We start from the raw sequence: 14,788 nt of genomic DNA, 5'->3' as shown, positions 1-14,788 counted from the left end.
CCAAAAAGTCCCATATCTATTATAATAATGAATACAGATTATCTATAAAAGTAAATAATGATTATGCTTGGATCTGTCTAACAAAACGTCGATTCAATACCTATAAAAATTACTTTATCTTTTTCCATATAATATTTACGTATATGCATAAGTTTCTCGCCGGACCTTCTCAGTGAGTCGTGATTCCGATCCGGTGGTAGGTTCTGCGAAGCACTGCACTTGCTAAGGCTAGTGTTAGAGCATTCTCTCAGGTTGAGCACCGGTAGCCCACTTACCATAGCCCCTTAGGCTACCATGAAAAAATTTGGGGAAAAAAAAAAGGAAAAAGTAATTATACTAGATTAATTAAAACGAATATCTACAGAAGAAATATAATTTATTACTGGTGGTAGGACCTCTTGTGAGTCCGCACGGGTGGGTACCACCACCCTACCTATTTCTGCCGTGAAGCAGTAATGCGTTTCGGTTTGAAGCCGTTGGGGCAGCCGTTGTAAATATACTTGAGACCTTAGAACTTATATCTCAGGGTAGGTGGCGCATTTACGTTGTAGATGTCTATGGGCTCCAGTAACCGCTTAACACCAAATGGGCTATGAGCTCGTCCACCCATATGAGCAATAAAAAAAATCAAAACTAAAAGTGCATTTAAAATTGTTGCGAAAATTCAACTCAAACTGGTAATGCCTTAGACGGGGTATGTAAGGCGGCCACTGCCCCACTTGCCAGCGCGCGTTACGTCACAAGGCCGTTGACCCGCGCCGCTGCACTCGCCGTGTTGTCGACTCATGACGGAATGTTTTTTTTTTATTGCTTATATGGGTGAACGAGCTCACGGCCCACCTGATGTTAAGCGGTTACCGGAGCCCATAGACATCTACGATGTAAATGCAGCCACCCATCTTGAGACATGAGTTGCAAAGTCTCACTTTTAACAATACAACGGCTACTCCGCCCTTCAAATCGAAATGCATTACTGTTTGTTTTTAAGTTTGTCTGTGTTGACTATGTTATTAAGCTTGTCTCTCTGAACCGGAGCTCCCAAGTTCGAGGCGGAGAATGTCAATATTGTTTTTTTTAAACTGCTACCTATTGATTTAGATTGATAATGACCGCTATCATGCTTCTCTTAACAATGAAAATACGGTAGCGCCACTTTTGATCTCTTGGATGTGATTTTACTGGTGGTAGGACGTCTTATGAGTCCGCACCACCACCCTGCCTATTTTCTACCGTGAAGCAGTAAGGCGTTTCGGTTTGAAAGGGTGGGGCAGCCTTTCTACTGTAATGAGACCTTAGAACTCGTATCTCAAGGTGGGTGGCGGTATTTACGTTATAAAATGTCTATGGGCTCCGGTAACCACTTAAAACCAGGTGTGTCGTGAGCTCGTCGACACGTCTAAACAATATAAATAAAATGTGAAACACGGAATTCGTCCGACGGGGAACACATGAAAGGAAAAACAATTTTTTATTTTATTTTATTCCGAGCAATTTCATATTTATCTACCTCTTAAACCTTCTCTGGACTTCCACAAATAATAGCCAAATCGGTCCAGCCGCTCTCGAGCTTTAACGAGACTAACGAACAGCAATTCATTTTATGTACATTATTACGATTTGGCTGTTTGTCTTCGATACCGTTAACCAAATAACCTTGAAGAGAAAGTTCCATTCAAACACGACAATATTCGTAAAGTCATTGAACTTGACATGTCGACGGTTTTATGCGACTAGAATAATTAGACAAGTTGATGGCTTTTTCGTTAATTACTTACTATATTTCGTAGAATTGTTTTTTTTATTTATTAAACTGACTTAAAATTTTACGTTCCATCACGGGACGTATATTATTTAACCATTTTACGGCCGTTTAGGTCACCGGTGCCCTACGCGGCGCACTGAAGTACGAGTAATTATGTCGATTTGTGTTACTAAGCGGCTGGATTGCTTAACTTTGCCTTCTATTGTTTCTAATGTAGGTTTTAAGTCTTTTAGGTCTCTTAGGTACTTATAGATTCATTCTCAGTACGTTCGGATTCGTCTTTCTCAGAGTCTACTAGATATTCCGGCCCCTTAGTAACAGAAATCGACATAATTACTTCAGTGCGCCGCGTAGAGCACCGGTGACCTTTAAGACAGTCAAAGGGTTAATAATAATGTCTTATTAATATGAAATACGATAAAATTCATCATCACCATTCTTCTGCCCTTCTCCCAGTCACGTGGGGTCGACGCAACATGTTTTCTCCTTCCATACTCCTCTATCATATACCATTTCTTCGTTCACTCCTCTCTAACACATATCGTCTTTCACGCAGTCCATAAATTTTTTTTAGATCTACTTCTTCCTCTAAAGCCTTCTATATATTGCACGGACGGAGGAGTATAAAATTTCCTACACTTATAGAGACTATAGAGAAGGAGTGCCGAATGCTATTTTTTTTTATATTATGCATTAATAATCAAATAATCAATAAATCAATAATAAAAAAAACATTACACACACTACCATGTATTTGACACACGCACATATATATGTATATATTCTTTGTTTATTCTCAAACTTTTGTTATTGCGCTTAATGTCTGTGGTCAAATTGAGAATAGGTTAATTAGTATATAAATATGAAATACCATAAGATTGTGTGAATTTATTAAAATTTTGTCGTTTGTTTTGATTTTTAGCGTCAGAAGTTCTAGCGACGCAGCGGACGCTGGCTAAGTGTCGACCTCTTCACGCCGCCACTCTTGAATCGAGGAACAAAGCTAAGAAATGCGCCGAGTTCCTACAACCGTACAGGTGAGTACAGGTCACTAGCGGACCCGACACACGCGCTCTTTTTTTTTCCTGCCTAAGCTGATAGCCTTGAGAGGCTATTTCAGCGTAACCTTTACTAGTAGGTGAGCTCACGAGGCTCAAACTTGATGACGTTGCTAACACGAACCCTAGCAAGAGCCGTGCTTCGCAGAATCTACCACCGGATCGGAAACTCGACCCACTGAGAAGATCCGGCGAAAAACTCAGTGGGCTGTGTCTGTGGGTTAATTTACTCGGCGAGCCCGGGTTCGACGAGAACGATGACCGGTGCTTGAGGTACCTAAAAGCACCGTTAGTGGATCGGGAGGATCCGATATGACGTGTTTTGGGCACACGTGCTCCTGAACATGTTGTCCACAACAGACAGCAAAATGTCTTTTGTTGTAGACTGAATTGTGAATCCAAACCATTCTCGCATCCACGATATAGACGGTAGGCAGCCGCTTGGCTCTGCCCCTGGCATTGTTGACGTCCATGGGCGATAGTAACCACTCACCATTAGGTGGGTCGTACTCTCGTCAGCCTGCAAGGGCAATTAAAAAAAAACTTGAGCACGCACAAAAAATGTCATCAAAATCGTCCATAGAACAATTATAAGTTCTCAAATTCTTTTCTGAAGTAAATGCGACCCTTGGTCTCGATAAAGAGCCATTTTGAGAATCACCGTCTCAGATCATCATACAAGAGTTTTAATAGCCAATAGTGGACAAACTTTCAATAGTGCCCAAACAGGATTGCACCCCTTCGTTATTACAAATAAAATTCAATAAATCCATATTATTGTACTTTATTCTTATTCTGATTAAAGTGGCATTAAGTGGTTTGCATCTTTATTATTGGTTAGACGGGTGAATAAGCGCATTTCCCATCTGGCGTTAAGTTGTTATCGTAACTCGTAGACTTGCCGCCGTCCACCTTAAGATTCTAGGGAATTCTATTCTACTGGAGCCCATAGACATGTACAACGTAAATGCGCCACCCATCTTGAGATATAAGTTCTAAGGTCTCAGTATAGTTACAATGGCTGCTCCGCCCTTCAAACCGAAACGCATTGCTGCTTCACGGCAGAAATAGGCGGGGTGGTGGTGCGGACTCACAAGAGTACCAACCACCAGTAATTACGCAAATTATAATTTTGCTGGTTTGACTAGTATAACGGCTGAACTTTAAAAGGAAGCTCTATAAAATATTTAGTATTGTTAGCTGCCTTGATAACGTTGGGCTATTAATAATATTGATATCTGTGGTCGTGGGTTGTCAGGCAGCGGCCGGAGACGTGCACGGCGCTGGCGCGGCGCCTCGTGTCAACCGCGCTGGGTGTGCGGCTTAGCACCGCACGCCAGGAGCGGGCCGAGGAGACCAAGCTGCTCACCAGGGCTCGAGGTACGCCCTCCCACACCGCGCCCCCACCCCGCACATGTCTATGAACATCGATCAAGCACTCCCACACCGCGCCCCCACCCCGCACATGTCTAGAACATCGATCACGCACTCCCACACCGCGCCCCCACCCCGCACATGTCTATGAACATCGATCACGCACTGCCACACCGCGCCACCACCCCGCACATGTCTATGAACATCGATCACGCACTCCCACACCGCGCCCCCACCCCGCACATGTCTATGAACATCGATCACGCACTGCCACACCGCGCCCCCACCCCGCACATGTCTATGAACATCGATCACGCACTCCCACACCGCGCCCCCACCCCGCACATGTCTATGAACATCGATCACGCACTGCCACACCGCGCCCCCACCCCGCACATGTCTATGAACATCGATCACGCACTCCCACACCGCGCCCCCACCCCGCACATGTCTATGAACATCGATCACGCACTCCCACACCGCGCCCCCACCCCGCACATGTCTACGAACATCGATCACGCACTCCCACACCGCGCTCCCACCCCGCACATGTCTACGAACATCGATCACGCACTCCCACACCGCGCCCCCACCCCGCACATGTCTATGAACATCGATCACGCACTCCCACACCGCGCCCCCACCCTGCACATGTCTATGAACATCGATCACGCACTCCCACACCGCGCCCCCACCCCGCACATGTCTATGAACATCGATCACGCACTCCCACACCGCGCCCCCACCCCGCACATGTCTAGAACATCGATCACGCACTCCCACACCGCGCCCCCACCCCGCACATGTCTAGAACATCGATCACGCACTCCCACACCGCGCCCCCACCCCGCACATGTCTAGAACATCGATCACGCACTCCCACACCGCGCCCCCACCCCGCACATGTCTATGAACATCGATCACGCACTCCCACACCGCGCCCCCACCCCGCACATGTCTATGAACATCGATCACGCACTCCCACACCGCGCCCCCACCCCGCAAATGTCTATGAACATCGATCACGCACTGCCACACCGCGCCCCCACCCCGCACATGTCTATGAACATCGATCACGCACTCCCACACCGCGCCCCCACCCCGCACATGTCTATGAACATCGACCACGCACTCCCACACCGCGCCCCCACCCCGCAAATGTCTATGAACATCGATCACGCACTGCCACACCGCGCCCCCACCCCGCACATGTCTATGAACATCGACTACTACGATGACTATGGTAATGGCAGGGGGACAGTCAAGCGCTTCTTAGGGCTTCCAAACCGTCTCTGGCATGGTCTCAACGAACGTATAGTACTTGGGAAGAATTCTCTGGAAATGTACCGAGTTTACGAACGTAGCTGTTACGGGGGGGGGGGGGGGGGGTCGCCTCACACTATCACTCCTCACTTCTCAAAATAGGTATAAATGTAACAAGTTCATTGAACGCCGCACACATCCTGTGACCCATAGACCCATAGACAACGCTGCCTCTGCGAACAAATTTTTTTTTCCTTACCTATGCTGATAGCCTTGAGAGGCTATTTCAGCTTCACCCTAACGTTGTAGGTGAGCTCGCGGGGCTCAACCAGAGAATTGCTAACACTGACCCTAGCAAGAGCAGTGCTTCGCAGAGTCTACCACCGGATCGGAAACGCGACCCACTGAGAAGATCCGGCGAGAAACTCAGTGGGCTGTGTCTATGGGTTGTATTTGTTGCGAACCATACAATGAAAAGATAAAAGCGATGTGGATTCGAGAGATCGAACATTTATAAAATAAGATTCTTCTTCTTTTTATTTTGTCTCCGGCACGGTTTGTGCATTATTTAGCGTCAAGTATTAAGATCTTTATAATTCGACGTTTTAATTATTTACAGTTTATGATTTAAAAAAAACGAAGGAAACCGAAATTAATCAACTGAGATGAAATTAAATGAAATGAGATTTGATGAGATGATATGGGGATGAAATATAATTTCAGTAAAATGGTGGCCATTCACTGAGACTTTTTCAGTGGAATTTTTGTTGTTTCATTTTCCCACATTTGTGCACTTTCACAGATATTAAACAGTTAATAAACCAATGTTATTACACATTTAAACCTGAAGAAACACTAAATAGACAAAATAAAACGAAACAGACAACTTCGCTCTTCGCGTTCCCGCCAAAAAGTCTATAAGATTCTCGAAAAGTCCAACATATATATATATTTTTTTTTATTGCTTATATGGGTGCACGAGTCCATAGACGTCTACAACCTAAATGCGCCACCCACCTTGAGATATAAGTTCTAAGATCTCAAGTATAGTTATAACGGCTACCCCACACTTCAAACCGAAACGCATTACTGCTTCACGGCAGAAATAGGCGGGGTGGTGGTACGTACCCGTGCGGACTCACAAGAGGTCCTACCACCAGCATCCTTGACCCGTGTACAATAAAGTCGTGTTTGACTTCCAGAGAAGAAGCGTCAAGCGGCGCTTCACAAGGAGGCCGCGTGGGATGGCTCGCTGGCCAATCGATCGCTTGCTGACTCCTGAGGTAATCATCACTTTTTTTCCCTACCTAAGCTTTGATAGCGTTGAGAGGCTATGCCAGCGTAACCTAACAAGTAGGTGAGCGGTGGACGTTGCTAACATTGGCCCTAGCAAGAGCAGTGCTTCTCAGAATCTACCACCGGATCGGAAACGCGACCCACTGAGAAGATCCAACGAGAAACTCAGTGGTTTGCCCCCCCTACACTGACTACATCAGAGAAACGCCTTTGCTTAAACAAAAGTAGAATTCGATTTTAATCTTTTTTTTTTTTACTACACTGTCACGTAGTCCTTAGATATCATCTTCTCGTCTTCTCGCATTAAAACAGTATAATCTCAAAACTTACTAATTTTACAGGATATAGTGTTTTAAAGGTTTAAAACATGTGATATTTTTAGTTTTAATCATCTTTGCAAGATTTTTTTTTACCAGTTACATTAAATTATTTTAAAGTAAGTCTTTTAAAGTAAGATATAATTATGTATTAATTTTGTTAATAGCAAGCAGTCAAAATATAGGTAAATTAAAAAAAAAACTAAAACTAAACTACGCTCTTTTGACAGTATTTATGAGAAAAATACTAGTGATACCAAATGATTCCGCATATTGACTCAATTTCGAATATTATTGGAAATTGTACACTTTTAATGCGAAAAGACGATATTAGGACACGAGATCGAAATTTTAATTCATCTTATAACTTCTGCTGCGCGAAATGGTGATGCCGGACCGGGCCAGCGAAACGTTTGTTGAACGTTTGTTGTTGTTTTACTGGTGGTAGGACCTCTTGTGAGTCCGCGCGGTTAGGCACCACCGCCCCGTCTATTTCTGCCGTGAAGCAGTGATGCGTTTCGGTTTGAAGGGCGGGGCAGCCGTTGTAACTATACTGAGACTTTAGAACTTATATCTCAAGGTGGGTGGCACATTTACGTCGTAGATGTCTATGGGCTCCAGTAACCAGGTGGGTTGTAAGCTCGTCCACCCATCTAAGCAATAAAAAAAATGTATATATAGTATAGTAGTGGTGAGCACTGGCTTACTGTGATACCTCCGGATTGCTAATGTCCATGGGCGACTCTTAACTATTTTTACATTAACTGAGCTCTAAGTTAAGGACATAAGCATGTCTCGCTTATTATAGACTCGGACAGTGGCAACTGACAAGGCGCTCAATAAACAAACGAATTCAGTCGACGTTTTGCTCATGACTAGAAACCTCTGTATATAATTTTTGCTCAGGTGGGTGGACGATCTCACAGCCCACCTGGTGTGAAGTGGTTACTGGAGCCCATAGACATCTACGACGTAAATGCGCCACCCACCTTGGGATATAAGTTCTAAGGTATTCGAGGTATAAGAGATATAAGTTCTAAGGTTTGAAGTATAATTACAACGGCTGCCCCACCCTTCAAACCGAAACGCATTACTGCTTCACGGCAGATATAGGCAGGGTGGTGGTACCTACCCGCGCGGACTCACAAGAAAATTGTATGTATTGTACGAATGTATTGCGTTTGTGAAGATAATATTTTATCTTATTTCAGATTCACAAAATGCAGTTGTTTCACATGGACTATAATAACAAAAGGAGGTTGATGGAGGAACTTCATATATTTTAAAACGAGCTCTCAAAATAGTTAATTATTTACATAATATTTAATAGATAATGTTATAGAATGTTATACATAGTGTATTTTTATAACGCGTAAATCTTTTATCGATAACGTTCAAGAGGTTTTCACGTCCCTAAGACTTTTTAATGTTAAGTTTTTAGTTTTTAAATGTACGTACGTGTTTTTACTTTTTAGTGACGTTATCAATATATTATTGTGATTGACGAGTGCTTCCTGTTGATATATCGATAATTTTACGGTCTACAATCCAAATCGTTTCTGAAGAACGTGAGTTTTAGTAAATGAATCGATCGAGATATAGTTCGTCTTTTTCTTTTCTTTTTTACGTATGGCAATTGTCTGTCTTCTGTGACTCCATTGTTGCCAGTGTCGATTTTACAAAAATCTGAAAACATTAACTACAATACCCACATATTGTTATATGAAAAATTTTATGAAGCGAAATGAGGTGAGGTCGATTAATTAGAGAATTTCATCGATTTAGATAAAATTAATTGAAATGAGATTAGATGAAATAAAGTCTCAGTAAAATTATAGTTATTTACTGAGACTATTTCAGTAGAGTTTTTGTGAGCATCCGAGAAGCTACATATGGCGGCTTTGTTTTTTTTTTTTATATATTTGGGCACCATCACAGATTTTAAACAATCGATAAACCATCGCCATGCAAACCGCACCTAAAGAAACACAAAAATAAAATAATTAGTAACTTCTGTGTTCGGGTTCTAATAGGGTTCCAAATATTATTATCGATCGTATCGATCATCCTTGTGTAGCTTGTTAAGTATAGTTCGGAAAATGAGGGCTTATATGCTTCGTCGGCTGTCTCGCTTATCAAGCTATACTTGACGAACTATATGACGTTTCAAAGTGTCAAAACTTGATTGTTTCAATTGGCTTTTGGAACTACATCAACAGCGATCCTGTCATCAAACATTCTTAGCTACTCACTAAATTCTTAGTTACAATCTGTGACTTAGCTCGTTCACGAAGCCCGCTATAGAAAACAGAGTATTATATAGACTTGACATTGGCAAAATCTAAAAGGAAACGCCATTAACCCAAGAGATAGATAGGTGGACTTTTGGAACGAAAGTAAATTGTATAAAAGTAAATATATTGTGTAAAATAATAAGTTGCAGGACGCGTATACGCAGACGATAGGTAGGGGAGGGGGGTAATATAACGCAAAAATTACCGCATTCAGTTTTTAAAAGCCAATATTTACTACTACTACAATACTAATCGCTATATGAACAAGTGAGACAGCTCAAAAGAGACACTTTTTTTTTCGCTGTTTATACTGTCTCAAATATAATATTTTTTGAAGTGAAACTTCTAATGCGACTTCCAACGAGGTTGCGTTAAACGTTCAACGCTCCTGGGGAGGGGGAATAGAAAGAGATAGAGAGAGAGAGAGAGTGAATGCGTTGCACTCGAACGCACGTGTGTAGTAGTACACTGTTACAGCGCGAGTGTTAGCAACGAGTAGCGGCCAATATTTTAATGAAGTATTTAATTTAAAATATTTATAAATATTGAAGATGTCGCATCTCTTATACACAACATTTCCTATTACAAAAGCAATCTGATTTAAAGATGAAAAATGAAGAAAACCACTAATACTGCACATCGAAAAAGAAGTTTCACTTCATTCACGTGCATCAAGCTACACGCGCACCGTTTTTATTTTAATTTCCCTACGGATTTTTTTTATTTTTGCTTGTCGTAAATTTGCTATATATTTTGCGATATATGCGATATAGTGTAACGCCGTGCACTGCAAACACAAATTATATATGATTGCGTATGACAGATAGGTGACTTGCAATTATGATTCCTATTACTATGTAGTTGGATAGAGCTGAGAAAGTTTTATCGACTTTTTTGTCTTGTACACCCATGCGTATTTCGTGCCTTTAATGTCTAGTCTAAACGTATTTTTATGTGTTTTTTTAGGGCAATGAAAACCTCGTGTACGTCGGTTTAGTTTAATCTAAGGGAAATAAATAGTGATGGGAATATGTATCGATAGATTTTAAATTACAGTACGGTCGTGTGCATTCGTTCTTCTAAATAACATTAATAAATATTTTTCGATCTCGATACTTGGTTCTTTGTAATTCGTATTCTCTCTTACATATTTCTTATGCAGTGTTGTGTATTAAGAGGGTTCCATCGCATTTTCCTTAGATCCGACTGTGGATTAGGTTCGGAGATCAGTGAAGATGTTAATATAATTATTATCGTTAAGGATTACGTAGTTTAAATAAAAAGGCTAATGTCAAACTTTTAAATTACAAAATAAAATGTCCTCATCGAAAATCGATAACGCCCAATCGATTATTCGTACAAACAACAATGAACTTTAATATGAGTGTAGTAAAGTTGAGTTAAAAAAAACTTTAGTGCTTCCATTGCATTGTTAAACGGATTAAAGTTTGTTGTTGCATGAATTCCCTCATGTTTTTCTTGAAATATTCTACAACCGTAAATTGGTCACAAAACGAACTATAGTTAAATATCAGTAGGGGGCGATGAGTACTGCCGCGATGACATCAGATAATACATTTACCGATTCTATGCGCGAGCAATGAAATTTAAAAAAAATATAAGTGACGCACGGGGTCAATGACCTATCGCGTCGCGTCGCCAACCAAACTGCAGTGTAGTGCGAAGCTTAGTGTCGGAAGAGACTAATTAAATAAATATTAATTTATATTTATAATTTAGATTTATTGTACGGTAGGCAGCGGCTTGGCTCTGCCAATGCCAGATTGCTGAAGTTCATGGGCGACGGTAACCACTCACCATCAGGTGGGTCGTATGCTCGCCTGCCTACAAGGGCAATAAAAAAGAATAGTAAATGTTCTGCTCTTTGATGTTCTTATTGGCGTTAATCTTTGGAAAAAAAAACCATGACTATTTTGAAATAGTCACGGTTTTTTTTTTGAAAAATTATATACTAAAAAACAGATAAGATAATAGAACTCAAATATTTTGTCTGTGCTTATTTATATATAAAAGATATTCAGTTCTTTTATTTTTGTGCTGAAAATTAACCACAACTGCTATAGTTTAGTTTCTCCGAAGCGATGATAGTAATATAATATTACATTTGGTAAAATCAATATTGTTTTTTGGTTTTTTAGTTTTGGCTTCAAGGCAGTCTTCGTCTACACTGTTTTTTTTTTTCAAAATAATTTATACAAATAGGTGTGTAGTTTTTTAATCGAATGGGATCAAAACAAGTCAATTACATAGAATTTTTCCCTTAAAATCAGCCTCATAGATAACTAACGAGAATCAAATGCGTTTTGACATGTTTGATTTGATTACTAAAAAAGCTCAGTTGAAATAATAAGTATAGTATATTATATAGGTCTTATATATTTAATATAGTATATTATATATTTTCTGTCGGAAAACTAAAATCAGAAAAACATATTATAATAATCGAATATTTGATAATTATCTATACATATAAATAAAATTTGAGTGTCTGTTTGTAATATTGAAATGACCGCTTTTTACTACATGCATATGAATATATATACGGTATACACACTAAAATGTCTGTCTGTCTGTCTGTTTGTTCCGGCTAAACTCTGGAACGGCTGGACCGATTTTTACAAGACTCACTGCTAGGTAGCTGATGATATAAGGAGTAAATTAGGCTACTTTTTTTAGACTAGCTTCGCCCCACGGCGTCTCCCGCGGTACGACAATAACCGCGGGTAACATCGCGGGACTCAGTTATTAATAATAAAATTTAATGTTTCCGAAGCGAAGCGAGGGCGGGTCGCTAGTCTTCAATATAAAAATAAGGAAAAAGCCATTTCGGTTTGCAGTTTTGTTAAACTAGAGGAAATATGTGAAATTTGATTGAAAACATAAGACTACATATTCCGCAAGTCGCCGTAGGAAATGTATGTTCACGTATGTTCACGTGAGCTCACGGCTGGTTGCCAAATAACTCACAATGTTCACTGTAAACTATATCGTCATATTTGCGTTTCGGTCGTTTATTTAGCGAACCTTTCCTAAGAGAAATGTCATTTAATACTAAACAAGGAAGAGCTTGATTTTGCATTTTCATATGTGTTTTAATATTTCCTACATAATATCTATATACTATCGTTGTGTGATTGAAAACACAAGATCAGGTATTGGCCTAATTTAATAATTCACAATCTGTCAGAAAATCAATATGAATATTGACGCTGACACCAATAGTAATTTGTTAAATAAACGCCCAGAAATGTATATAATCTTTAAGGTCCTTTAAACTTTCGATCAATACGTTCGCCTATATTTCCCAAGTCATAAGGTTCAAAATTGCGAAACTTAGATGTTTAACCACTTGTAAGGCCGCTCTGGAGTTGGGCCCCAATCGTGTTAAAAAATATAACGAATTAGCGTATTATATAAATAAGTGATGTAGTTTTTATTTCAATATCGACTTCGCCAATCACGATTATCGATTCTATTTGAATATCGATAATATAGGGTTTAAGTTTAAATGAATTATACTTAGACATTTTAAACTGTGTGCATTATACCATTTCGTTTTGATTAGAATTAAAAATTTTTTTTTGCAATTCTCTTGGATTGCCACACGCTTGTAAATTTGTAGGGTAATTTCTATGATATCGATAATAGTGATTCGAATCGATATAATATGTATCGATACTCGGTGACTGGATTGTCTAAAATCGATTTATGATTTTTTTTTTGTTAAAAAAATATGTCGACAATTTTTAGATAATTGTTACCGATGTTTGCGACCAAAGATCTGATTTTGTGGTACCGAAATGTTAAAAGTAATAATACGAAATATTCGCTAAAAATCGTCACACAGAACTCTTTGCACTCGACATAATTTGAATATTAGTCTTTATTATGTATTTTTCCTATCCTAATTTAAGAAATACAATTAAGAATGTTTTGCGTGATATGTGAAAGAATTTAATCTGCAAACGACTAAGCAATACAAGAATAAATATAACAGCATAATATCAAGCGATTATCGATAAAAATAAAATCGATTTTGTTGTTTCGAATGACACAGTTATAGAACTATTGACCATATTATATGCATGTTACGATTTTAAGATTAATATTTTTAAATGTTGAACAATACCGTCCATAATACGCAATAAGTTTTCACATAATAAATGTTTTGCACACACACACACATATTTACAATTATTTTAATTTTTTATCTCTTTACGCGGCATGGGGTAACTTGTAGAAGTTCTATAAGTAACAGAAATCGACTTTAATAATTACTTCAGAGCCCCACGTAGGACACCGGTGACCTACATAACAGTCAAAGGGTTAAGCTACAATAATTTTATTTTCGTGGATCAGCACACAAGGTAAAAGCCATCGAGATAAATAAATAGTATTTTAAATTTTGTAAATGTGTTTTGTTTTTTTAAACCAATGTGGCATCGACATTCATTTTACTGCCAGAAGTTCCGTGTCTTTTCGGGAAAATAAAAAAATCTAACTTGTACACAATAATGGAAATTAAAGATATTCTTATCAACGAGTAATTAATGAACAAATAGTGATTAAAACTTTTCCCGGAAAAGTGCGATGTAAAAAATGGAAATATATTTTGTGGATACAGATATATTATAAATAGTATAATAATATTATCGTTCGATTACCCGGAAGCTTCATCGAAAACTGTACAAAATTTATCGAATACATTATTTTTGTAAAGAAAACGAAAGTTGAATATGTAAATGAATAAAGTTTATTCTCATTGACTGATTGTGCTGTTTTATTTTCGTTTTAATCGATTATTATCGATTTTACTGGTGGTAGGATCTGTTAAGTCCGCACGGGTGGGTACCACCGCCCTGTCTATTTTTACCGTGAAGCAGTAATGCGTTTCGATTTGAAGGGTGCGGTAACCGTTGTACTGTTAAAAGTGAGACCTTACAACTCTTGTTTCAAGATGGGTGGCGGCATTTGCGTTGTGGATGTCTATGGGCTCCGGTAACCACCTAACACCAGGTGGGCTGTGAGCTCGTCCACCCATTAAAGCAATAGAAAAAATGTTATATTAACTCTCGGCAAAATTAACATCGGACATGAAGTCCTAGTCTCAATCGTGTTATAACGACGACTTAACCCTGTTGTTGTCATCGCTAATATCATATTTATGGCACATACCTTATCCAAGCAACGGGGTAAGGCTAAGCCACCTTCGCTCGGAAAATGTCGCATCGGATCGCCCCAGATCCACTTTCGGTTCTCAGGTTGAGTCCGTGAACTCGTAAGTTTCCTTGCCCTTTTTTTTATTGCATTGATGGGTGGACAAGCTCACAGCCCACATGGTGTTAAATGGTCACCGGATCCCATAGACGTCTACAACGTAAATGCCGCCACCCACCTTGAGAT

The 14,788-nt window shown here is 39.8% G+C and overlaps 1 protein-coding gene across 2 annotated transcripts in view; it reads left to right on the top strand.

Moving 5' to 3' along the window:
- Positions 1–14,155, top strand: part of LOC101746985 (coiled-coil domain-containing protein R3HCC1L) — a 59,836-nt gene extending 45,681 nt beyond the window's left edge. For both annotated transcript variants that reach the window (XM_012691146.4, XM_012691147.4), the window contains 4 exons: positions 2,685–2,799; positions 4,079–4,200; positions 6,660–6,740; positions 8,282–14,155. In XM_012691146.4, coding sequence (XP_012546600.1) covers positions 2,685–2,799; positions 4,079–4,200; positions 6,660–6,739 — 317 coding nt within the window. In that variant the 3' untranslated portion in view covers position 6,740; positions 8,282–14,155. The remainder of the gene's footprint in view (positions 1–2,684; positions 2,800–4,078; positions 4,201–6,659; positions 6,741–8,281) is intronic.
- The last annotated feature ends 633 nt before the right edge of the window (positions 14,156–14,788 follow it).

Source organism: Bombyx mori, chromosome 7, assembly GCF_030269925.1.
Source record: "Bombyx mori chromosome 7, ASM3026992v2".
Lineage (NCBI taxonomy): Eukaryota > Metazoa > Arthropoda > Insecta > Lepidoptera > Bombycidae > Bombyx > Bombyx mori.
The sequence above is the reverse complement of the archived record's forward strand: the minus strand, read 5'-3'. Positions and strand labels throughout refer to the sequence as shown.